At 33.4% G+C, this 26,297-nt stretch overlaps 1 protein-coding gene across 2 annotated transcripts in view; it reads right to left on the bottom strand.

Annotated features, from left to right (window-relative positions):
- Positions 1–2,415: 2,415 nt before the first annotated feature.
- The window catches only part of KIAA1324L (KIAA1324 like), a 200,001-nt gene continuing 176,119 nt past the window's right edge, over positions 2,416–26,297 (bottom strand). For both annotated transcript variants that reach the window (XM_012550892.3, XM_031938631.1), the window contains 4 exons: positions 17,355–17,481; positions 9,506–9,684; positions 8,325–8,490; positions 2,416–3,892 (listed from right to left, as the gene is read on the bottom strand). In XM_012550892.3, coding sequence (XP_012406346.2) covers positions 3,833–3,892; positions 8,325–8,490; positions 9,506–9,684; positions 17,355–17,481 — 532 coding nt within the window. In that variant the 3' untranslated portion in view covers positions 2,416–3,832. The remainder of the gene's footprint in view (positions 3,893–8,324; positions 8,491–9,505; positions 9,685–17,354; positions 17,482–26,297) is intronic.

The following is a 26,297-nucleotide window of genomic DNA, read 5'->3' as shown; positions in this document are numbered from 1 at the left end:
AGGTTGGCTGGCTGTAACATCCTATCTGGAATCCTGGATTCAAAGTCACCATGGTTTGAACTCGTGGGTCCTGTGGGGGTCTCTGCCAGCACCTGACATTGAAAATAAATGACACAGAATAGAAACAGACCCATCTAATTCCATTTTGCAGAGTTGGATAGTTCCAGCAAGGGAAAGAAAGTACCCCACATACACACTGCTTCCATTCATGGTAACCACATTGTGAGTGAACTGTGCGATTTTCACCCTCTGGATGCAATAGCAAAAAACACACAGAAAAGAATGAAACTGTTACAGTTTTTACCACTTCTAAAGAATTTGTTTTGACTATGCAACCAGTCAACAGAGGGTATTCTCACCCATATGATGGGGATCTCAGGAAGGCAGGATGCCTCCATGTTAGGCAACCTCAGGGAAGGAAAGTGGGAGTGAAATGAGAAAAGGATGGAAAACTCTCTTTGGAGTTAGGGAAACCTAGGTTTAAACCACTTCTCACACACACACACACAGACTGTGATGTTGGGAAACCACTTAGCTTCACAGTTCCCTAGGTAACCCTCTCAAACTACAGAATACAGAAAAGATATTGACCTACATTGATAGAAGTTCCTCTCTATTCCTATGTACATGTGTGTGTGCATGTAAACCCAGTGCATTCCAACACTCACAAACTCTTTCATTAATTATCTTGAGAAAGACTAAGTGAAGAAGCTCAGAAGAACTAGATCATTTGTCCGAGAAAGTCAAGAAGCAGAATATAAAGTGGCCAAACTCCAAGCAAATCAAACTCACCTTTTCCATTTTGAGGCCCTTTTAAGGGAATAGATTATTTGATATTGGGGATCTACACAGAAATCTGTTAAAATGCTTGTATACAATCAATTCTTCCAATGGTATTATAAGGATAGATACATAGATTCATTCAGAAACAACTATTTTTCTTTGAGGTGAAAAACATTACTAAGCTGCATAAAGAAACCACCAAATTTATTTAATTGCATAGGGAATGTGATTACTCATAACCCAATACAAAAAAAAAAAAAAAAAAGGCAACACAGTGATAAAATGTAGTCTATTTAATCAAGTGAACACATAAACTGCTCCATATTATTAGGTGGCATAAAAGAATTTATCCATAGAACACATTCTCTCATCTAGTGGAAGATTGCTTTAAATACATTTGGCAGAGTGCTAGAAGACATTATAGGCGACAGTTGGCTTTGTGAAGTATTTAAGGCTTCAGAACCACGCCTTTTATAAATTCTCTCTCTCTACCATTTCAGGGAAAAAATAGTAAGTAATAACAATGTCCATTAAAAGTCACTGTGGCACAATTAATTCCTTTATGCCTTTCAGTATTCCATTAAACTTTGAAAGCCCAGACATAAAACTTTAGTGAACTTGACAGTCAGAATTGGTCTTCATATTTTCTTTATATTTCTTCAGGTGTTTCTCTTCAGGGCTCAAAACAATGTGGTATAAAATAACAGATTGTTGGGAATCATAGGTAAAAGACAGCTCCTCTACCAAAAATGGCACTGAGCTGACAAAATGCTACTTTATAACTAAAATTAGAAGCAAAATAAATAAAAGCTCCTCCACATTAACTACATTGTGAGATAGCTCATTAAAATTTAAGGCATTTTTGACATGTCAGAGATTCGAGTCCAGTGACAAGAAAAGAAAGGAGATACCTGGGAGCAAATCCCAATTATTTCTATGGCTTGGAACATACATGTAGAGCATAGCCAAGGATGGATAGAAAGGTGACAGGTGATTTTGTGGAAGCTTCTTGTTTCTGTCTGTTCTTGCAGAACACTGCTGCATTCACAATTGTGTGTTAAAGTTCTGCTAGTAATCAGAAAGGGCAGACATTGAATACATTTTCTTTCCTTGTCTGAATTTTGATCAGAGGAGGTGGAAATGATCTTCAATGCTCCCTAATTAATTGGATAAGAATCAGGCTTAAAAAAAAAAAAAAAACTTCTTTATAAAAGATCCAAGCACTAAAATCGTAAGTATATTATACTCAATGAATGACTCCATCCCTGAATACCACACGTGAAAGATGGGACAATAGCAAATTCAATAAACAGAAGTGTGGGAAACAATGCAGAATTATACCAAAAAGACATATGAATGAACAATCAACAATATCATGGTGCAAAACCCCATATATTATCCAGACACAATCAAGCATGTATTTTGCTCCTTATTCCCCTCACCCTCCAAAAAAAATTACCCACTGAATCCAAAATTATAAATTATGATATATTAAGAATTTGAAATATGAGGGGCAAGAAAATCATAATATGTTCTTCCCCCTATCCTTACCTACCTTGCATCTTTCAGCCAATAAATAATTCCCCACCTCAGTTGAATTAAATTTCTAATGTACTACTTTTGATTGCAATCATGCTGGGCACCCCAAGGTGCTCAGTGTCCCAGACCTTGTTTCAGTGCCCAATGATTCTAAAAAAATTTACTTTGTGGTAAATTAGCCAATTCCATCATCATCCAAACATCTGTTCTTAATAAACACATGCCTGAATCTTGTTAGCAATAATAATTGTAAAAAGAGTCACCAAATTTTTAAAACAATCTTAAGATTCCCTTTCCTGCCCAAAGTACAACAACTTCCTAGCCACACAGACAGTCATAAACTTTATTTTTCCAAAACTAGATGTTGGTTTATTGATTGAAGAAAATTCTCCAAACAAAAATCACAAATCGCAACATCCCACAAGATCCAACAAGAGGTCTATCCCCACATGCCTTGAGAATTGGACTTTACATGAAACAAGAGGATGAGTAGCCTATCTCACTTTTCCAAAGAGCCCAAAGCAATGCTAAAAGCTGTGGAATTAGTTGTCTAAGTTAAACTTGCATCAATTGATAAGCTATCTTTTTTTTTATTTCTCCACTTGACATGATAATCCATCTCACTTCATTTTTTCCTCACTTGAACATCTTTCTATTTAAGAAGTTTTCTATAGTGTGGCTTCCATGTTAATAAAGGGATTGGTTGACTTCCTAAGAAGTTAGTATCCTGGTTGTTTCTCATTTTCTTCCAAGGTGCATCCTCTATGTTTTCCAGGAATTCCTTCCTTAAAGGTTACCACATCATCTAAGCTCACCTAACATGGAATTTCTGGAAAGAACACATATTCAGATGCCCCAGAAACCTGGAGAACCTAATTTTTCCAAAAGGGTGATAACTTGAGCTTCTGAAATCAAAGGGGAAAGCTCTCTGTGAGAATGAAAATTCAAGTTCTTAAGTCTCAAGCACTGCTTAACATTTTGAAGGGAAATTTCATGTTCAAATGATGGGAGGGGGAAAAACAGGGATTAGGGGTCAAAGGGATTGTATCTCATGAAAAGTTTGAAGTCTTTCAAAAGAATAAGGGAAAATATTCATATGATTGCACATGCATGCACACATGCGTACACGCACGCACACACACATGATAATTCTCATACGAGTTAAAAGAAATGAAAGTTACCAATTAGTTAAATGGCATGCATCAGCAGTGCACTGATGGGCTTTAAACTTGGTTTTCAGTTACATATATACACATATATCTCTTTCCTGAGTTGAACTTCACCATCATCTTGGCCACCAAACTGTTTGCTTTCCTTTTTGGCAAGGTACTTGACCACATCATAAGGCAACCAGACAACCAGAAGGCTCCAACCTTCTTATTTCAACAGTCCAGTATTTCTCACAGGTATCACCAACAATCCTGGACATCAAGATGGACTCTAAAATGTGGTCCTGTAAAATTAGAAAGCAGGTTTCTTTGTTCCTTTATCCAAAGGCAGCACTGCCTCTTCATATATTGGGGGATCTTGAGGATTTCAGCTGAACAGATTCAAAATGATCTTCCTTCTCCTTCCAAAAAAAATCCACAGAAAAAAATAAATTAACAAAATCCTATTGTGATTTTAGAATTCTCAATGCAAAGAGTCAGAAGGTCTATTGGAGGTAATTATTCAGTAACAAATGGAAATGAAAACTCACTTAAGATGGAAAACAAATCTTTTTGGAATATAGAAACAACCAAACTGAGAACTGAAACAGGTCACTTTTAATACCTTTGTACTGATATGAAAGGGACAAGTACTAGATCTGTGATCCAGCATAGCAAATTCCCTCTAGTAATGCTGGTTCACATCATTTTTGGAATTTAGGTATTTAGAGTAAGACCTAAAATGCTGAATGGCTAATTGTCCAAAGTCAAAGTCAATGTCAAATCATTTAACCTCTCTAGGTCCAATAATGGGTAAAAAGCAATTGAATGCAATCAAATATTTCCTGGATAACATGATCTCAATTAAGGGTAAGAATTACCTTTAGCTAAAGAGATTGCTATTAAATATTTTTTAAATCACTTAGGATCCCTGATTTGTAAATAATAATAATATTTTGGGTTTCAGGACATTTTTACTAACTGTATATTTTAGTCTTTAGGTGAAATAAATCAGAATTAATTAATTAAATTGACTATTGAACCTTAGAAATATTTTAGAAAATAAATTCAAAACAAATTCTAGGCATCCCTCCCCATTAACCAAGGAGATGATAAATAAAAAGAGATCATCCATGATAAAGGGGATCAGGATAGTCTTTATTCCCTTCTAGACTTGCTTCTGGACTTCTAAACCATGCAATATTATAGTGGAACTTCCCTAAGCTACTGGTATCTGATCACCTTGGAAGATCTAATTAGCCTTCTCAATATGAACTTTTTCTCTGAAAGGTCTGCTCCCTTCACTCATTGGTGAGTTTGTCCTGGAACTTCTAATTTTTTTTTTGAAAGAGCTAAATTGATTTTCATTCCCCCCATGGCCCTGTGTCTGATTTTTGAACTTCAAAACCTTATTATGTTCTCCTGAACCTTCTTTTGGCCTTAAGGTCTCATTACTTTGGCACGTCTAAATCATCCCTAAAGCCTTGACAACATATAATTTTTCCCTGTAACATTTATCGCTTTATCCCATTGGCAAATAACTCCCAGGGTTTCTGGAAGGACTCTGACTCACTCTCTTTCTCTCTCTCTCTCTCTCTCTCTCTCTCTCTCTCTCTCTCTCTCTCTCTCTCTCTCTCTCTCTCTCTCCATCTCTCTCTCTCTCTCTCTCACACACACACACACTCTCACACACACACTCACTCTCTCTCTCTTTCCCCTTCCCCCATCCCATTTATTTTTACTGGACTTTGAATGGCAAGAGAAGCTGGTTGGATTGATGACTGGGGTTGGGAAGGAAGTATATGGCCACGAAAAGGAAAAGACCTGGCAATATGTCCAGGAAAGGGATGTGTTTACAAATTTTATTCTCAATTGTCTTCTCAGACAAGTTATCTTCCTGGAAATAGTGTAAATCATGAGAATTAAGGAAACAATGATTACTAAAACATTAAATAATATTATATTTTCCATATTATTCTTACTCTTATCAATATTAAATATATTTTATTGACCAATTAACAGAGATGTATAATGATGTAGCAAAATAAATAGTAGACTACAAAGATGAAGGTTTCAGTCCTAGCGTCATTGTGGACTCAATACAATTGTTTTAACTTTTTTGAGTCCTAATTTCTTCATCCATTAAATAGAAATAATAATATTTAATAATACTCATTTCAAGGGTTGATCTGAATAAATTTTTGCTAACTGCTAGTCAAATATAAACTATTCTATTATGATTGATTAATTTTTAAGTTGTGTCCAATTCTTCATGACCCCATTTGGTGTTTTCTTGGCAAAGATGCTGGAATGGTTTGCCCTTTCCTTCTCCACTTCATTTTACATATAAGGAAACTAAGGCAAACAGAGTTAAGGGTCACACAACTAGTAAGTATCTGAGGCTGGGTTTGAATTCACGAAGATGAACCTTTTTGATTGTACACCTGGTACTCTATACACTGAACCATTTACAATGAATTATTATACTTTTCAACAATTTGATGGGATTTTTATCCTCAATTCTCCCTTCTTATGTCCTTTCTGGAAAAGAAAAAAAATGAGTTTTTTCCCAATTTGTTGTTAGGATGGTGATAAAAATTTGTTTTCAATCAATATTTAATAGTACAGGATTATCAAATTACAACCCAGTCACATTTTCTCATAATATTTGTAAAATGCTTTTTAATCCTTAAAATGCTATATAAATACTGGTTATTATTATTACTTGTTATCTCTTTCTCTGGGCACATGACTGTTTGACCTTTTTTAGACTTATTTTTCTTTAATGATGCCCTTCTATCCTACTTCTCATGTATAGATCATCATTGGAAATGTACTGCAGACTACTTCTACTCTCCACTGTCCACATAATCGCCTCAAATTTTAATTTCTTGGAGATTTTGATGTTGTATTACATACAATCATGTAATATTGCCAGAAGAATACATGTTGAAAAAACAGCTCTTTGAGCCCACAGTGTTTCACAGGACTGTTATTAAAAGTACTGAATGATTTTTCAAATAAAATTCACCTTATTTTTGTTCTTCTATCAAATCTTGACCCAAATTCCTTGTCAATCTATAGTGACTACACCAGATTTAGATACTAACTAAATGAACTGGCCACAAAACCGAAGGCCAAAATCTGGACAACAGGCATTTTCCATTTTGGGGGGTCTTTAATATTCTTAGGCTAATAATTTCTGAGCAATTATAGAACTTATTAAAGAGGCTTTGTCACAAACATGATCATTCATGTATTTATGAAGGACATTATTATATTTATAGGAAATATAAATTTCATGTAGAATGTGAACAGAACATTTTCCATGACAATATCAAATACCTTTGGTGAGCATTCATTTAGTTCCTTGCTTTATGTTTCAATTGATGTTAATAATCAGATAGTTTTTAAATAAAGTTATATTTGTATTTGTATTTCTCAAGGAAATTTTCATGATCTTATCCTATGCATGAAAGATTCTTTGTTGGATCACATGCAATATATTATTATGGGTTACCAATTCTTCTTCTTTTTGGAAACTAACAAACAATAATTGCATGATATTGTTTTCTCTGGAGATTTTAGCCAATTGTGTGATTTTAAAGATGTGTTTGCTACAAAGAATGCAACTATTGGTAGAGTTGTGAAATGAAAACTTATAAAGATTAAATCAGAGAGTAAAGAAAAACACAGATAAGTTATAGGATGCTCAATTACAGGATGGAAAAGAGCAATGTTGAAAAGCTTCAAATCTAAAATAGTACAGTAATAAATTTTGACTTCAAAGTACTAATAATGAAACCTATTTCCCTATTCTTGACAATTAGTGAACCAAAACTAAAAATTAGACATACATTGTCAGAGCCAATGAGTTGGTTTCTTTCATTCAAAGTTCTTTACTGTAAGAGATGGCTTAGAGGTGGGAAGAAAGGCATTAAGGCAGATTAAAATATCAATAAAAATTGTTCTAAAATATCTATCTGTTCCCTTCTATATTTACATCAATAAACACAAGATTTTCTAAAGTAAATATTTGAGTCAGAAGTTATTGACATTCTAAAAATTGGGGGGGGGTAATTAATATTGTTTTCCATTCTTTCATTCTTCCCCTTCCTGGGGTATTTTGTAAGATAACCCCAGGATTTTTATAACCTCCAGCCTGGATTTTCTCAATTTTTTCAATGTTTTAAGGGCTTAATCATTTTAAAAGCTATTTTTCCTTCTTCATCTCATCAGTTGATCATTAACACTGATGACAGATTGCTATAGAAACATTGACTAGTTGGTTTCATTTTATATCTAATTGTTGCTCTGTTGCCAATTTTATGATAGAACACTCTTGGGATGATATGATCAGATTGAGTTTGAGGCTAAATTTTCTATTGACTGGTTTTGGTTTTCACTACTTTTTGTTACTGTATGAGGCAATATTGCTCATTATCCTATGTTATCCTGCATCATAGTATTTTAGAAATTAGATGAGTGAGGGAGGAAGTATGAGGGAGGGAAGTGTGAAGGAATGTAAAAAAATGGGTAATACCTGAGAGGGAATAGTCATAAAGCAAATATCATGAAAAATTGCCTTTAATTGGCACTGCTTTTGACTGTTATTTCTATTCTCCTATCAAGGAGATTGACTTTGCTAGCTTAAGAAAGATGTGGATTCTTTTGAACTCCTTCTCATGATGACTCATTTATATCAACTAAACATTTTTTTAAAAGGGGAGAAAAGTTTGCAATGAAGATAGATCTTAATTTGAGAGAAATTTATCTCAATATCAAATACTGGCCCCCATGTGGGGCCACAGATCTATGAACATGTAGCGGTGCTAACATTCAAGTACTACTCACCTTTGTTGCCAAGGATTTAAGTTTGCCCAAGAGTGTCTGTTTATTGGAATATACAACTTCTTCTTCATTATCTTCCCCTTCCATGATAGCACAGCTATCTGCAGCTGGGAGCTCACACTCCTTTGCATTAGCTGTCATTACCAGTTTGGAATATTTATATTCTAACCTAAATAATAAAAAAAGGAAAACCACAATTAGAGTTTTAAATGCTAAACAAGAATCATGTATTTTAGGTAATCATTTCCTAATTTAATTTCTCCAATAGTAAAATTATTCCATCCACTTAAATGACTAGACCACAGAAACTTAATTATTAAGACTTTAATCAGTAAATACAACAAAGTTGACAGCATCAGTTATTCTTTGTTGATTTGCCGCCCTGTACAGCATTTGCGAAACAGACACACAATACTAAGCCCTAAATATATTTCTTGGAATTGGGGATAGGACAGGGAGAAGAAGAGGAGTGCTTACAAGGATGATTTAATCAGTATGAATCAAACAACAGGAGACAGAAAAAAGGCTGCCAAAACTGTAGGTCTGTCTATATCCAGTATACTTGATACTTCTCATTTCCATCAAAATATTAGTCACTTCAAAGGAGTCAAGAAGTTTAACATTATTATCAAAGCAGAATTCTGTGGGTAAAAAATTAATCAAGCAGCAAGCATTTAAGTGACCAGTCTATGTCAAGCATTGCTCTAGGACTATGAAGACATAAATGAAATAGTCTCTGACCTTAAAGATCATATTCTACTGGATAAAATAAATTCTATTTCTGCCATTACACTCAGTGAACTTCATAATTCTGACTACTAGAATGGTGAGATGTTGGAAGAAATAAGATAACATGGCATAAAATGAAAAGAATGAGACCATCTAATCTCAGAACTCTCATTAGCTAATATGTATGACTTGAACAAGTAGATTAATCTCTCTAGATCCTAAGATCTTCATTTTAAAATAAAGGAAATAAGCTAGGTCATTTCCAAGGTCCTCCTAACACTCAAGTTCTTTGATTTCATCCTATAATCTAAAAACAAAATGATGTCTTTTGTTCACTTTACACAAGGCTTTCTTGGCATTTTTATAAGAAATTTCTGGATAGTATGGGGTAAAGAGCTATTACCTTTCATAAGCTAGATAGAACCTACAGTCATTATAAGAATTATGGTACTCACTTTTGATTCTTTTTCCAGAAGTAGCAGGTCAAAGCCACAAGTAAAACTGCTGTAAAAGCACCTACTCCTGCTCCCACTTTTAACCAAAAATCAACTGTTTCACATGTGGTCAATCTTTTCTCTGGCAAGGAAACCCCTTTAATGCATTGCTTTGGTTCATTCCATACATATAATGTTTCCTAAAATAAATAAATAAATTGTTTTTATTTGGAAGTAGCATTACAGATTAAGTTAGGCAAGTTCAGAAAACATTTCTAAAGGCAGTATAAATATTATATTGTGCTAGACCATAAGAATACAGGTGAAAAACAAAGCAAAATAATTCTCCTTAAAATTTTTTGTGACCTACCATGATATAAGGAACTATATTTTAATGCTGACAGTGCATAAAGCTATTAAATAAATTGATATCTGACTATTAAGAATCATGATGGACATGTAGACAGTCAATTTAGTCAAAGTAACTAATTGGAGATCAGGGCTCATGTAGTATGCAAACTTCCCTCACCAGAGTTCCATTCATTGGTAGTACTAATGTGTAAAGCTTTCTCAGTTTTTGTTTGTGGTTTTGTTGTTGTTGTTGTTAGGTTTCTGGTATTTGTTTGGACTATGTTTTTCTTTATGAAATGACTATTATAAAAATGTTTTGCATAACTACATATGTATAACCTATACTGAATTGCTTTCATTCTCAATGGGGGTTGGGAAGCAGAAGGAAAAGAATCTGGAACACTCAAAGTTTTATTTTTTTATTAACACTTTTTATTTTCAAAACATATGCACAGATAATTTTCAATATTCACCCTTGAAAAATCTTGTGTTCCAATCTTTTCCCTCTCTTCTCCCTTCCCTCTCCCATAGAAGGCAAGTAATCCAATATATGTTAAACACATGCAGTTTTTCTATACATATTTCCACAATTATCTTGCTGCACAAGGAAAATCAGAACAAAAAGGAAAAAAATTAGAAAAAAACAAAATTCAAATAAACAACAAAAAAAATTGAAAACAATATGTTGTGATCAATCCCCATAGTCCTTTCTCTGTATGCAGATAATTCTCTTCATCATAAGATCACTGGAACTGGCCTGAATCACCTCATTGTTGAAAAGAGCCACGTCTGTCAGAATTGATCATTGTATAATCTTGTTGTTGCTCTGTACAATATTCTCTTGATTCTACTCACTTCACTTAGCATCAGTTCATGTAAGTCTCTTTAGGCCTCTCTGGAATCATCCTGCTGGTCATTTCTTACAGAACAATAATGTTCTATAAAATTCATATACCATACCTTATTCAGTCATTTTTCAACTGATGGGCATCCACTCAGTTTCCAGTTTCTTGCTACTATAAAAAGGGCTGCCAAATACATTTTTGCACAGAGAGATTCTTTTTCCTTTTTATGATCTCTTTCAGATACAGACTCAATAGAGACACTGCTAGATCAAAGGGTATGCGCAATTTGACAGGCCTTTGGGTATGGAACTCAAAGTTTTAAAAGCAAATGTACAGTATTCTGAATCTCAAAGATAAAACTGGGGTAGAAAGGGGCAATCCATAGAAGGTGAAAATGAATGAAGGACTCAAGGTAAAGAAAAAACAGAGCATATCACTCAAAGGAGCAACAAGAGGTGGATCCTGGTCCTGACACAAAGCCCCAATTTAGGAAATGGAGCTGGAGGAATAAGTACATCAAAGAAAATAGCCAGTAACACATTAAATATTATTTTTAAAATCTAACATATATAAATAGAGATACAGAAGAAAAGAATGAAATTTTTACAAAAAAATTACATGAATATTAGAATAAAAAGTTAAAGCAAAAAATAAAATCTCTTGAGAAAATAATTTGAAAAATAAGTAACTCAGAAGAAAAATCTCAGTGAACCTTACCCAAGAAATGGAATTTCCAATGGTCAGAACAAAATCAGAAGATTAAGAAATTATAAAAGATTTATTATCAAAAATCTAAAGAAAACAAACCTCCCAAAAAGGTTAAGAAATAATTTAAGAATTATTAGACTCCCTAAAAATCATGATAAAAAATAAGAAGAAAGCTATGACACTATATTTCAAGAAATCATAAATTAAAACTCCCCAAATTTATTAGAATCAGAAGACAAAGTAAAGATAGAAAGAATCCAGTGATCAGTTCCAAAAGGAAACCCTAAAGTTGCATAAATATCAAGGAAATAGTCCTAATACCACAGAACTACAGTCAAGAGCATGTAAACTTAGCATCTTCTACTAAAAACCAGAGGAGATCATAGAAAATAAGATTTCAAAAGGCAAAAGCTATAGGTAGTTTTACAACCTATGATAGCTTACCCTATGAAACTGAATATGATCCACTGGGGGGAGGAGGAGGAATTTTTAATGGAATAGAGGATTTTCAAGCATTCCTGATAAACATGACAGCACTAAGTGAAAACTCTGAAATACATATACAAGAGTCCAGAGAACCATAGGAAAGTAAATTTTCTTGAACATTTTAAAGGACTTGTATTAAATTTTTAGCACAAGATCAACATGCAAGGGGTGAGAGGGGAAGATACCTCCAAAACTATAATGTCTCCAAAGGGTACTGAGGAAGAAAAATTTAAAAATAGAATTCCTGGGAATATATTAATTCTGTTCGAGGTGTCTTAATAAGATAAAAAGAATGGATTACCAAATATATATATATATATATATATATATATATATATATATATATGTATGTGTGTGTGTGTAAAGGAAAATGCTGTAGAAAAAAGAAAAGATATAATACTTGTTATTTCTTATAACTGAGTGGATGAAAAGAATATGGAGGGAAGAGGTAAAGGAGTAATCATATAAATCTTGCTCTTGTTTGAAATGAACAAAGGAGGGCTAATTACCCACATAAAGTTTAGTTTAGAAAAATATGAAACTTAATAGGTAAACAAAAAGAGATGGAGGATTTAAGAATAAGGATAATATCCAAAAAGGAATGGTCACAAGCAAAACAAATATTTTGAGGATTAATAAGGAAGAGGAGAACTAAAATCTAAGGGAAAAGCTCCATTAGATTGCCTTAGATAACTGGGAAACAGTTGAACAAATTGTGCTACATGGATGTGATGAAATATTATTCCATAAGAAACAGTGAAAGATAATTTTAGAGAATCATGTAAAGCATTGAACTGATGCAGAAGAAGAATTTATACAGGGATAATAATGTAAAGAAAAACTTAGAAAAACATAAAACTCTGATCAAAACAATGATCAACCATATCTCTAAAGCACCTAAGATATTACATGTTATCTACAACCTGAAAGAAAAGTGGTGAATACAAGGTATAGAGACATACATTTGTGGGCACAGATTAATTTCATTCGACTTCATGTTTTTTTGTCTCAAAGGCATTTTTTTAAAAATCTTTCTTTCAATTAATTGGAGAGTACAATAGTGACACTAAAAATGAGAGCCATTGTAACATTTTTTTTATACACAGAAGAGAAAAAAGTTCAGGAGGAAGCAAAGACAACCAAGATAGTTGTTAAAGAAATGTACAAGACTCTTCATTCTTTTTTAAAAACTAGCACTATGTAAAGGGGAATTCATAATTTGCTATAGAATCCTTGTGTATTCTTGTATACATATAGCAAGTTCTCTTTTTTTCTTGATGTCTAAGTTCAGAAAAAAATAATTTTTAAAAGAGAAAAATGTTTAAAAGTTAAAAATAATTTAAAGAGAAGAAAACAATTACCACTGATGGTACCATTAATGTTGAATAGCATCTTAATAAAGCTGTTACTTATTCAAAAAGAAAAAATCATAACCCAAAACACAGATATATATGAGAAGAAATATTTTCCCAGAAATGCTATTGAGTTTTAGCTAATCTATCCACACTCCCTTATTCAATCTTTTTTATGATAAGCTGCACATATTTTTGAGCTGATTATATTGGTGAATGAAAAAACGGCTAGTTAAATAATTTAAGGCTATGAAATGCAGAAAAATAAATGATCCACCTGCAGCTTGACCTTTACAGCACTGTACAAAAAAAGATTAACATTTAGGTGCTTTGATACATGCAAGATGTACAGACTCTCTCAATCTCATAGATCCAAGCATCAATGATATGGGTACTCCCTATTCCAATATTTTGGATCCAAGTTTGAGTTTTGATAGCTCAGAATTTTTATTTATATTAATATCATTACTTCTGTTCTGAGCAAAAACTCTTAAGTGTCTTTCCCTTCCATAATGATTCTTTTGTGGAAGCAAACAAGGTCATCTTTTTTTTTTTTTTTTTTTTTTTTTTTTTTTATCAATTCTTGTCTAGCCTTTAATCATTGACTGGGCATTGCTACAGACAAACTGAGACCTGAGAAAAATCTTAACTTTAAAAAGCCAAATTCTTCTACTGCATTCTGGGCCAATGCCAGTTGGCTTCTATCTTGACACTGAATTCCCATGACTCTAGAGAAGAATGAGGCTAATGAGTTTGCACAACTATGCTTCATTTAAATCCAATTCACTTGTAAGCCAAGATATTACCCTCCAAATATGAGTGAGTGGTTCTCTTCAGAAATAAAGGGTGAACAACAACAATTTTAGAACCCAAATGAACTATGCCTTCTCACCTAATGTTATTCTTGTCCATTTAACTGTAAATTCTACCATCAATTAAGCTTTTCTAGTAAAGGATAAAAGTCAGCAGATAATAGAAGTAAGAACATCATAAAAAGAGACTGAAAGCGGGAAGGGACTAAGAGGTCACTTAGTCCAAGCCTTTTATTTATCTTTTAAAGAAATTAAGAGAATTAAGAAAATTAAAGAAACTAAGGGAGACTAAGCCACGTTCACATGGAAAGGACAGAGCAAACATCATCAACAGTTTCCACTTTTCACTATAAACTTATTTAACTGGTTTAGGGTGCCTCAGTTGCACTAGCCCCTTCATTTTTTTTTTTTTTACTCCATCTAAATTTGGTCATTTCTTTTCTCTGAAAAGTTGTATTATCTGGCTACCCAAAGATAAGGGGTCCTGGAATTTCTCCCACATTGCTAAGCAATTAGTTCTTGTTTTATCAGATATTATCATTGTCACCTTTGAGATATCACTTAAGGATTATCATGTCTGGGGCCTTCCGAATCTCTTTTTAAAGAAAATATTCATGATATAAAAGCATGGTGTTTCTGTATAGTTTATATATCCTTTGATCTGTCTTATTTCCTACTACTGAATTATGTTTCCCAACATATTTTTGGCACCTTCTCTCTCCTATGTACTCTGCAATAAAGTCACTAGATATTAAAGTATATATCATTCATTGGAGGGGGGGTCCTTAAGTTGCTTGCAGAATTTCTCTACCTTCTTATTCTCTATAACAGATGTTCACACATCTGTTGGCTTCAAATATTTTCATGTTGATCTTTTTGTGAATGCTTATCATGAACACTGTAATATGTGCTGGCCAATTTACCCATGAAATCATAACTTTGAATGCATAATAAAATCAGTGCCATCAACTCTTTACTTTGCTTCAAGTGAACCATTTCCTTTTGTCTTCTGGTTTAATTTATAGTAAGATGAAGATTAATTTGATTCAGATCTTGTAGCATATCTTATGGCTAGGTTCTGGATAAGAGTTTCACATCCTAGGAATCAATAGTTGTGCTAATTTTTATAGACTGCCAAAAAGCTGTTGCTCTTAGTGGGATATGCTCTTTTTCATCCTATTCTGCTGCCATCACTTGGGAAAAAATTGTCTCAAGACAATTTACTATGCTATTTTTCTATAGGTTTTGTTTTCTCAATCTTCAAAACCAAAACATTCCCTCTAATGAAATATTCGCTAAAATGTATTAACTTTGACTATTTGCCCTCATATCCAAATTGCAAATAGCCAACATTAGCCATAACCATGGAAATAACAATTCAGGGTAGATAAATAACCAAAAAAACCCCACAATTTAGGGTGCCTCAATTTGTACTTATTCATGTACTGGGAGAGAATGAATCAATGTGTGTGTGTGTGTGTGTGTGTGTGTGTGTACAGCATGTACATTTTTTCCCTACATCTCCCTTAAGTAAGAATATTAATAACACCAGCCTAATGGACCCACACTTAATACCATACACCAAGATAAGATCAAAATGGGTTCATGATTTAGGCATAAAGAATGAGATTATAAATAAATTAAAAGAACATAGGAGAGTTTGCCTCTTAGACTTGTGGATGAGGAAGGAATTTGTGACCAAATAAGAACTAGAGATCAAAAAATAGAAAATTTTGATTATATCAAATTAAAAAGCTTTTGTACAAACAAAACTAATGCAGACAAGATTAGAAGGGAAGCAATAAATTGGGAAAACATTTTTACAGTTAAAGGTTCTGATAAAAAGCCTCATTTTCAAAATATATAGAGTTGACTCTAATTTATAAGAAATCAAGCCACTCTCCATTGATAAATGGTCAAAGGATATGAACAGACAATTTTCAGATGAAGAAATTGAAACTATTTCTAATCATATGAAAAGGAAAAGGGTGTTCCAAATCACTATTGATCAGAGAAATGCAAATTAAGACAACTCTGAGATACCACTTCACACCTGTCAGATTAGCTAAGATGACAGGAAAAGAATGACAAATGTTGGAAGAGATGCAGGAAAACCGTGACACTGATACATTGTTAGTGGAACTGTGAATGGATCCAGCCATTTTGGAGAGTAATTTGGAATTACTACTGGGCTTATATCCCAAAGAGATCTTAAAGAAGGGAAAAGGACCTGAATGTGCAAAAAATGTTTGTTACAGCCCTCTTTGTAGTGGCTAGAAACTGGAAACTGAGTGGATGCCTATCAATTAGAGAATGGTTGAATAAATGGTGGTATATGAATGTTATGGAATATTATTGTTCTGTAAGAAATAACCAACAGGATGATTTCAGAGAGGCCTGGAGAGACTTACATGCTGAGTGAAATGAGCAGAATCAGGAGATCATTATATACTTCAACAACAATACTATATGAGGATCAATTCTGATGGAAATGGTTATCTTCAACAATGAGATGATCCAATTCAGTTCTAATTCATCAGTGATGAATAGAACCAGCTACACCCAGAGAAAGAACACTGGGAAATGAATGTGGACTACCTGAATTTTTGTTTTGCTTCCCAGTTTATTTTTACCTTTATAAATCTGATTTTTCTTGTGCAACAAGAGAAATGTATAAACATGTACACATATATTGTATCTAGGATATACTGTAACATGTTTAACATGTATGAGACTGCCTGCCATCTAGGGGAAGGGGTGGACGGAAGGAAGGGAAAAGTTGGAACAGAAGTGATTGTAAGGGACAATGTTGAAAAATTACCCAGACATATGTTCTGTCAGTAAAAAGCTATAATAATAATAATAATAATAATAAAACCACCTGCCTATACAATCTTTAAAGGAACATTAAATGTTAAGCATAATAATTGGGTTAGGTCAGTCCCTCATCTTTATTGAGTTGATCATTCAATTGTATCGTGCAAGTCATATTTCATTTTAATAGCATCAATGTTTACCCTTTGGCAATAAAAACATATAACTACCGTTCCATTTGTCAGAAGTGTTTTCCTCTCCTAGTGTATACCTTTACTACCTCAGCACATCAGCTATTTTGTAGCTGAAAGCAACACACTTTACTTTAAAAATATATTCAAGTCTCATTAAGTTATGAATAAGCTTTGGACCCGATAGCTAAACCAGGAAGCTATATCTCTAAAATAGCAAATGCATTTCTTATACTTAGGTTAGTCTTACAATACAGAAGCCCATGAGCAAACTTCCTTTAATACTCCAGTTTCATTATTATATCCTATACCTGAAATCCTCTCTTACAGGCTCCTTCGATCTCATGGTAGTCATGCTCTGTACACAAAGGACAAGCTTCGGCACTCTCCCACAGGAAATAGAATGTACAGCCATCACAGGTGCCCGCTGGACATGTGCTAAAGAAGAGAAACAGTTTCTGAAGGAGATTATATGAACAGACTTGTGTTCAACCTACAAGCATTTAATAAGCACCATGCTAGGCAGCAGAGATATAAAGACAAAAATAATCCCTAACTTAAAGGTCCATAACTGTACCAATTTTTAGGTGAATTAACTTGGGTATAGTTTCAGTCTCATCCCCTGGATCACACAGATAGAATAGGAAAAAAAAAAAAAAAAAAAGCTTTGAACATTCTATTTATTGTTCATTTGTTATATTTGTGGGGAGAAATGTTAAATCAAGTTGCTTTTATATATTTTTTAAAATAAAAAAGAAGCCCTTTGAAAAGAACCTCTTACATACAAAGTCAGAAATCGTCAAGTCTAAACTCTTTATGAAGAAATGAAAGCTGAGAGGATGGATGACTTGGTCCAAAGTTACAAGGATAGAAATGACAGAGCCACAATTCTAAAAATTCAGTCCCTTTTATTTTCTGTACTAATTTTGTGGAAATACCTGGTTTAGTCACAAATTCATTGAAACCTGGGAAATCATTTTCTTCTTTCAGTGCTTACATGCCAAGTTTCCAGCCTTTTTAAATCTCCATCTAAATAAAATCTATAGAGAAGTAAAGTTTTGGAGGAAGGAAGCCGATAAATTCAGTTTGAAGATAGATGGAACTTAAGATCCAAGTAGAAATCTTGTCCATTAGGTAATTCAATATGTATATATTAATAATGAATCAAGTGATTTGGCCAGGATTACACACTCACAAACACACACTCCTAAATGAGATGTGACAGTCAAAGTCTTACAAGAATGAATAAAATGGACAAGGAAGAGAATAGTGAAAGAAAAGAGATCTGAATATAATTGAGAGAAAGAGGATGAACATGAACCAGCATTAAAGAAAATTAAGGAAAAAACAGTTACACAGAAGAGAATCAGGGAATGTCATGGAATACGAGGAAGAAGAAAATATCTAGAATGAGTAAAAAATCAACTAGGTGATATGATGCCTCAGTAAGTCAAGAAACCAGAGTACAGATAAGAATCCATTGAATTTGGTGATAAGGACTTCATTGGTAATCATGTTGAATAAAAATTTGAATAAATGGGTGGGAACAAAAGTTAACTTTCCCCTAAAGCATAGGAAATGAGAATTTGGCTAGGAAGTAGAGAATAGTGAGTGTACTAAGAAAAATTTAGCCTGGAAAGGAAGGAGAGAAAGGGGATAGTTGAGTGAGTTCTCTCCTTTTGTCTTCCCTTCTTTCTGATTGTTCTTTTTCAATCTCCTTTGCTGAAGCATCACATATATCATATATCCAAAATGTGGGTTGATCCTAAGGCTCTACCTTAAATTCTCTTCTCTTCTGTATATACATGTATATGTGCACACACATACATTTTATACATATATATATATATATACACACACATAGATATACACATACATACATATACGTATATATTTACACATATATAAATTAATATACTTAAATATATACACAGTATATGCGTACATGTACATATATACATACATACATATACATACTATATATTTATATGAACACACATAATTATACAAAACCACCCACACATCCATCATCCACATATTCCTTATAGATAATTCTCCACTTCTCATCTCCAATGTCTTTGTATGTAGTTGTTTGTCAGAAATTCCTAGTTTCCTTCAAAGATCACATACCATCTTATACTAAAAGTACTTCCCAGAACTGCTCATGCTTTCCCTACATCAAAATTTTTGTTACATCTGTTGTTTGTGTATATATGTTCATATATATATGCATATATATGTTCATACATCTATTCTTGTGCACACTGTGTCACTCTGATAGATTTTAAGCTCCTTGAACACAGAAATTTTATTTTCACTTGTTTTTGTACTACCACACAAAGCTCAGTGTCTGGTAGGTAGTATTTAGCAAATATTTATTAATTATATATTTACTGAATAACAACAGAGTATCAAGGTAAAGAGAAGGATTTGTTTGGTTTAATTTTTTAATTTTAGGATAGGAAAAACTGAACATATTTGTAAGCAGAAGGGAGATACTCATTAAAAGGTGAAATACTGAAAATAAGAGAGGATAAGAGACAAAGGAAAGAATAATCAATAAAACAAAACTCCAGAAAAGACAGTAATTAATGGGGGAAAGAGGGCACCAGAGAAGCAGTTAGCTTTTATAAAGAATACTCTGGAACTAAATGAAAGGAAGAAAGAGGGTTGGGCAAAAACAAAGGGTATAAGATGCAAAAGAGGAGATACAAGAGAACTCATCAGAGATGACCTAAATTTTCTCACTGTGGTAGGAAGCAAGGACTTCTTCAAAAAGAGAAGGGACTATAGGGCAAAGTTAGGAGTACAAGAAGAAAATATTGAATAGTTACTGTAAGGAGTGTTAAAGAGGAGCTTATCAGATATCAATAAATGGATTGTTTGATAGTAGTTAGGGCAGAGCCTTGGGATCAATCCACATTTAGGGTACATGATATATATGATGATTCAGCAAAGGAGATTGAAAAAGAACAATAAGAAAGAGAGGAAGACAAAAAGAGAGAACTCCCTCAAATATGCAGATTGAGACTTCTTCCAACAAATTTGAGTAACTTAATACTAGGAAAAAAACTGATATGATTAAGAATTAGCATACAGACCAAACCTCAACTAACAAAACATCACTGCTAATAATGTTGTTTTGCTTTTGTTGTTTTACTTAATCATGACTTTACAACACAAATTATAATTCATTTTTTAATTTTTCAATAAACATTTATTTAGTTTTACTATGTGCAAGACACAAACATTTTTAGAGACAACACAAAGCACCTGGGATATAATCACTAAAATGAAAAATATCTGTATTCAAGGAGTTTCCATTGTATTAAATGTTGCCCTATGACTTGAACAAGTATGTTAGAATTATCCATTATTGAAAAAAAATTATATGGTAAATGCAAAAAAGAAGAGAGGAAGAGGAAAAGGAAGATGAGGAGAAGAATTAGCAGGGTGGAAACAATAGGCTAATAAGGGAGGCTGAGATCCAATGATGGAGGAGTCCATATTAATGAAATGATTGAAACTGATAACAATAAAATCAAGATTGTGAAAGGAGAGAAGTGAAAACATGAAAGGTTAATCAGCTGGGGAAAGTAGAGAGAAACTTGAAAAACCAAAGGTCATAAATGGGAAGTGAAAAAGAAGTAAGAGAGATAAAGAGAGAAGGAATTATGATCAGAATGTGAAATTCAGGACTTCAGAGTCTTGGTGATTCAATGGGAGGGAAAACACAAAAAAAGTAAATTCAATGAATGAAAATTATTATAATAGTCAGCTTCCATTTCTCAGCTCTTGGCAGATAAAGTTTGTTTGAAGTTAAATCATTTTTACTTTGATTTTGGATAACCAAATGACAACATTCCTTGAAGTGATACTATTTCATATTTATAGGAAGTGATTTTCTCTTTAAAAAGCAATTCATTTCCTCTTTCCTATTTCTATGTTTGCCCTGATAGTCCCTATTCCTAGAATCCCTTCATCTCCTAAAATCTTTAGTGTCCTTTAAGACTCAGCTCCAATGCTTCCTACTTCATGAATTACTTTGTCTCCTCAGCTGCTTGTGTCCTCCCCCTAACAGTAGGTCTTAAATACAATTAGTCTTCCCCATTAGAATGTAAGCTCATCAAGAACAAATATTCCAAATGCCTAACACGTGGTACATATCAGATATTAAATAAATATTTGCTGATTAATTTATCTTTTCAATTTATTTTATAAATGGATATGCATGGTCCCTTGTTTGATCTCCTCCCTACACTATGCTTACAACATTTATTTAGCATTTTCTATGTATCAGACATTGTGATAATTGATGGGCCCTATACTTAAATGATTCTCATGACACTAATGTTTAAATGATTTCATCAATGTAGAAGATGAGATCACATCACACATAGATAGATGGGCTGCCCACATTCCAAACTGAAAAAATTCATTTAGATCAAACTTAGCTAGACAAGTCCTCATAAGGAAATACAATCCATTCTAAGGTCTGTATTTTGAAGCCCTTTGAACTTAATAAGATCAGAGTTTACACTCCATCATCATAACCTTTACACCAAGGTGAGGAATCACAGGAAGATGTTAGGGTTGAAAAATCAAAATGGTTGTCTGCTATAGAAAAGCTAAAGAACAAATCAGGTTGATTGGTAGGTTGATTTTTTTAAGGAATTCAATAATACAAAAATAGAATCTATGTGATCAACATTACAAAGAGAATAAATTAGGACTTAGGAGACTGGATTATCAATTTTGGTTCACTTTCTAATCTGCAATATGACCCTCAGCAAGTTGCAAATTCAGTGTCTCAGTTTTGTCATCTAATAATTGGAAAATTATATTTACCCTACTAGACAAGGCTCTTATGAAGATAAAATGGAACAAATGCAAAAACTTAAAAGCACAAAAGAAATGAAAAGAGTGATCATAATCTTTTTTTCCCCAAAAAGAAATATAGTAACTAGAGTGATTGCAAAGGGAAAAAAATCCAAAAATTGCTTTTATTGAAACTTTTGAAGTTACAATTAAATGTCAAAATACTACAGTGATTTAATGCCTTTTCCTGGTAAAATTCACATTAAATGAGACTCTGGAACTAAAAGTAGTTTAACATCTGGTCAGTTATTTCATTCTACTAATAAAATGGATTGTCCTCCATGAAGATATACCCAAGATAGGCAGGTATGACTGAATTGATAACCTGCACTGCTTGAGAGAGTAAGCACATCAATGAATTCACATATCTATAAGCATACTGCCATAATCCAATAAAGTGTTTTAGACCTGAAATAAAGATATCTGTTTCCATGGATATGATTTTGAGAAAAAAATCCAAACAAGGAAGAACTTCCTTATGTATTGAGCTAGGAAATACAAAGGAATAGGAAGCTAGAAGAACATACACAACATATAAGGATACTAAACACAGCAAGAAAACCAGCAACCAAAAAAAAACCCCAACATAAAATATAAAATGGAAGTTTGGCTAAATTGTGTAATTCCTAACTATTTTTTCTTTCAAGTATCTATACTTCCTATAAATAATAGTGGAAATGCAACTGCCAACACAATTTCTTTCATAACTTCTCAAGATGGCTCCTAACACATGGTATAAATACTTCTATGGGTATGAAAAACTGTGCCAAATAAATATGGGGAATATTTGGGATGTAACTATATTGCTCCAATATTCCAAAATTATAAGTGTTGATAAGAAAATTTGTAGATTGGAGAAAGAATTAAGGGGTTGGAGTTGTAACAGGAAATATTATTGTAATGCATTTGAAAAAGTTTGAGGAAATATTTCCTATTGACCAAGCCTAAATTAAGTTTAGATTATGAAATCCTTTTTGAAATTTAAATACAAAAATTTAAAAATCAGAGACAATAGAGTAAAATATGAACTAAGTGATCTTTGAAGTCATTAGAAATTCTCTTTTGATTTCACAACAATGAAGTTATAAAATTTTTGCTCAGTTTTTGGTGAAGCATATCCTATTCTTAGCAAGCATATGCTTACAAGATTTTAATTCTGTTTATAACATTTTATCTCTGTGAACCAGGATGCCCAGTCCAGCACAAGTGTGTTATTATTATTATCTCAAACTTTTATTCTACATTAGGTATTAGAAGCACAGATTTTCCAGGAATCTAAGGTTCTCAATAGAAGGCTATGCTGACTAACAATGATATAAATTTTCTATTCTCAGGGGATTTATTATTAACATATGCTTCTCCTATCCAGCATATTAGATGCTGACATATAGATGGGGGAATATAGACACATGCAACTTTATTATCAGTTCCTTTAATCTTATTTGGGAACTTCATTGTCAAAACTAATCCTGCCCCCCATCATCTCCGGGCTTTATTTAAATAATTGTGTAAATAAATAGTTCCTCCTCCTAGAAAAAAACAGAGAAAAAATAGAGAATAACTCTCTAGACTATCAAGTGGTAGATTTTCCCCAACAGTTTTTAATCTTTTTTGTGTCAGGTTCTCCTTTGAAAGTCTGCTGAAGTCTTTAGGCCCCTTCTCAGAATAATGCATTTAAAAAAAAAAAAAAACACATAAGATTTCAAAGGGAACCAATTATATTGAAATACAGATATAAAAAAAAATTTAAGTTCACAGACTCCAAATTAAGAACCCCAGAACAAGCAGATATACAAGGCAGGCTCCTAGGAATCTTCACAGCTAACAAAAATAAAATTGTTAAACCAGCAAGAGCCAAATTTGAAATCCTGATGCACAATATAGGCTTCAAATAATTTCTTTATATTCTAGCTATTACCTGGCCCTCTCTATCCACAGCTCTTCTGCTATGTCCTTGAAAGCCTTTGCATCCTTCTCTGACCCAAGGTAGTACTTTTGAACAAAATTCAAGAAGTAACCATTCTTGGAAGCCACAGCCTTCCTGGCATCCCCAGTTACCATTAAGCTGAAACCTAGTACTAATTCCAGAGACCTAGGGCCCAGACTCAACGTCAATCTCTATACTTTGCTCTTCCTACTCTGTCCTTCGCGTTTGTACAAGTCATGTTCCCCCAGGAAAGAACCTGGTGGTTTAAATGAAGGAAGGAGGGCAAAGAATTTATATAGTGTTTACTATGTGCCAGGCACTGTGTTATGTGTACTACAGATATCTTATTTGTTCTTCACAACAAAATATCTCTTTATTCCGACCTCTGTGATGTCAGTTCAATTATAATCCCCATTTCATGGTTGGAGAAGCTAATGCAAAAAGAGAGCAATTAATTCACCTAAGGTCACTCAAATAGTAAGTATCTGAGGCTTCTTCCAAACCCAGTACTTTATCCACTGTCTCTAGCTTGCACTGATACTGTAGGTAATATGTGAGTCATATTATCATGTTATAGGAAGAAAGTATTCTCTAATTCCTTTCCCACCAGGAAGAGTGTGAACCTATGAACCAAGATCACATATCTTAACTTCTAGTAACCATACCTATTTCCCCCTCTTCTGTTTATACAAACTCCAAGAAGTTAATCCTTTAGCTTTGTCAACTAGGTGACAAAGTATATGCAGAGTCCTATGGCCTCAGACCCTAGCAAAGTGATTGTAGGCAGGTTATTTAACCACTGTGTAACTCAGTTTTCCCATCTATAAGTGGAAATAGTATCACTACTTTCCAGAATTCTTCAGGATAAAATGACAAAATATAAATGAAGTACTTCCCCAGCCTTAAAGTGACATATAAATGCTAATTCTTATTTTAATTAGCATTGTTGCTGGTTTTTGTTATTATTTCCTGGGGCTAAGCTCTCCTAATTTGGTGGGTGAATGAGAAAAAAATCATCTAACCCACTTTATCACACACACACACACACACACACACACACACACACACACCATTCATATAGAATACAAACATTCACTAAGACACAAGAAACTATAAAACATCTTTCTATAACATAATACGATTCACATATTACCTGCTAGAGGCAGTGAATAAACTGCTGAACTTGAAATAAGCCTCAGATACTTAGTACTTGTGTGACCTGTGCACCTATCTACCTGCATCCCCCTTTCTATCTCTTGCTCTAGGAACAACAGTCCCACAAATATTACCACTGACACTTAAAAAGTGTGGGAAACTCTGCTGCCCTAAGCTACATGCATAATCCTTATGATTATCCAGACAAAAACTTTGTTCCCTGACCATGATTCCCTACTTGGGTTGCCTTCTATTCAATAATAAATTCAAAGAAAGTAGGGACTGTCTTAAGATCCCTGGGGTCAAACCCAGTAACCAGAATATAGCAGGCTTTTAATAAATGCATCTTAATGTTATGGTTAATTCTGATTTTTCATTTGTTATATTTTCATTCAGTTCATGATTGATGTCCTATTCATTAATTTTACAACATTAACTTATTAAATAAGAAAACATACTTTTGCAAACTTTAAAACCCAATATAAATGCTGTCTACTATTAGAATTATATATATTTTTTGTGTTGTCCTAACTCAGTTTTTCTTGCTGAATTTGCAAGTTTTTGTGTTCTAAAACAAGGTCCCATTGATGACTCAATTTATTTCATTATTTAATACATTTAAATGATAAAACTTACCAATAAAATAATAGAATAATAAACCTATTTTATATATTATACATTTTTATGTATTTTAAATTATTTTTATTCATTATGAATTATGTCAAGTGACATGGTATAATTCTATAGTTTGTTTTTACACATTACAAATTCTGGAAGATCTCCCTAAATCTTAGTGCTCACAGCTGTCAGAGGAGGTCCATGAAAAGGAAAACTTAGTCCAACAGCTAGCTTCCCAAAAAGTTTCCACTATATTCTGGTGGCTGAGCTCCCTCTTGTGGTCTTATAGAAGGTAGCCTCAGGGAAGATTTTACCAGGGGCTGAAACTGGCACCAATTTTCCTTTTAACATTTAGGCCTTTCTACCAAGAGAAATGGAATCTTTTGCAAGCTAGAACAGGAGGGCAGATGGAATAATGAGTGAAGGTCATTAAATGACAAAGCACAAACCTATCTCAGCACCAAAAAAAAATTTGTCTATTTCTGGATATCATCCTGTTAGGGACAATAAGACTCCCCCTTCCATTAGAAGGACTTTTAGAAATCTGAATCTAAATTAAAATTACCACACATATTAAGCCCTCTTATTGTGGCAAGCAGGGGTTGAGGAGGGAGAACACAAACACAAAAAGCTAGATACTCCATGATCTCTAGCAGCTTACACTTTAACTTGGGGA

Source organism: Sarcophilus harrisii, chromosome 5 (assembly GCF_902635505.1).
Source record: "Sarcophilus harrisii chromosome 5, mSarHar1.11, whole genome shotgun sequence".
In the NCBI taxonomy this organism is placed as follows: Eukaryota; Metazoa; Chordata; class Mammalia; order Dasyuromorphia; family Dasyuridae; genus Sarcophilus; species Sarcophilus harrisii.
Note: the sequence above shows the minus strand (reverse complement) of the source record. Positions and strands in the feature narration are given on the sequence as shown.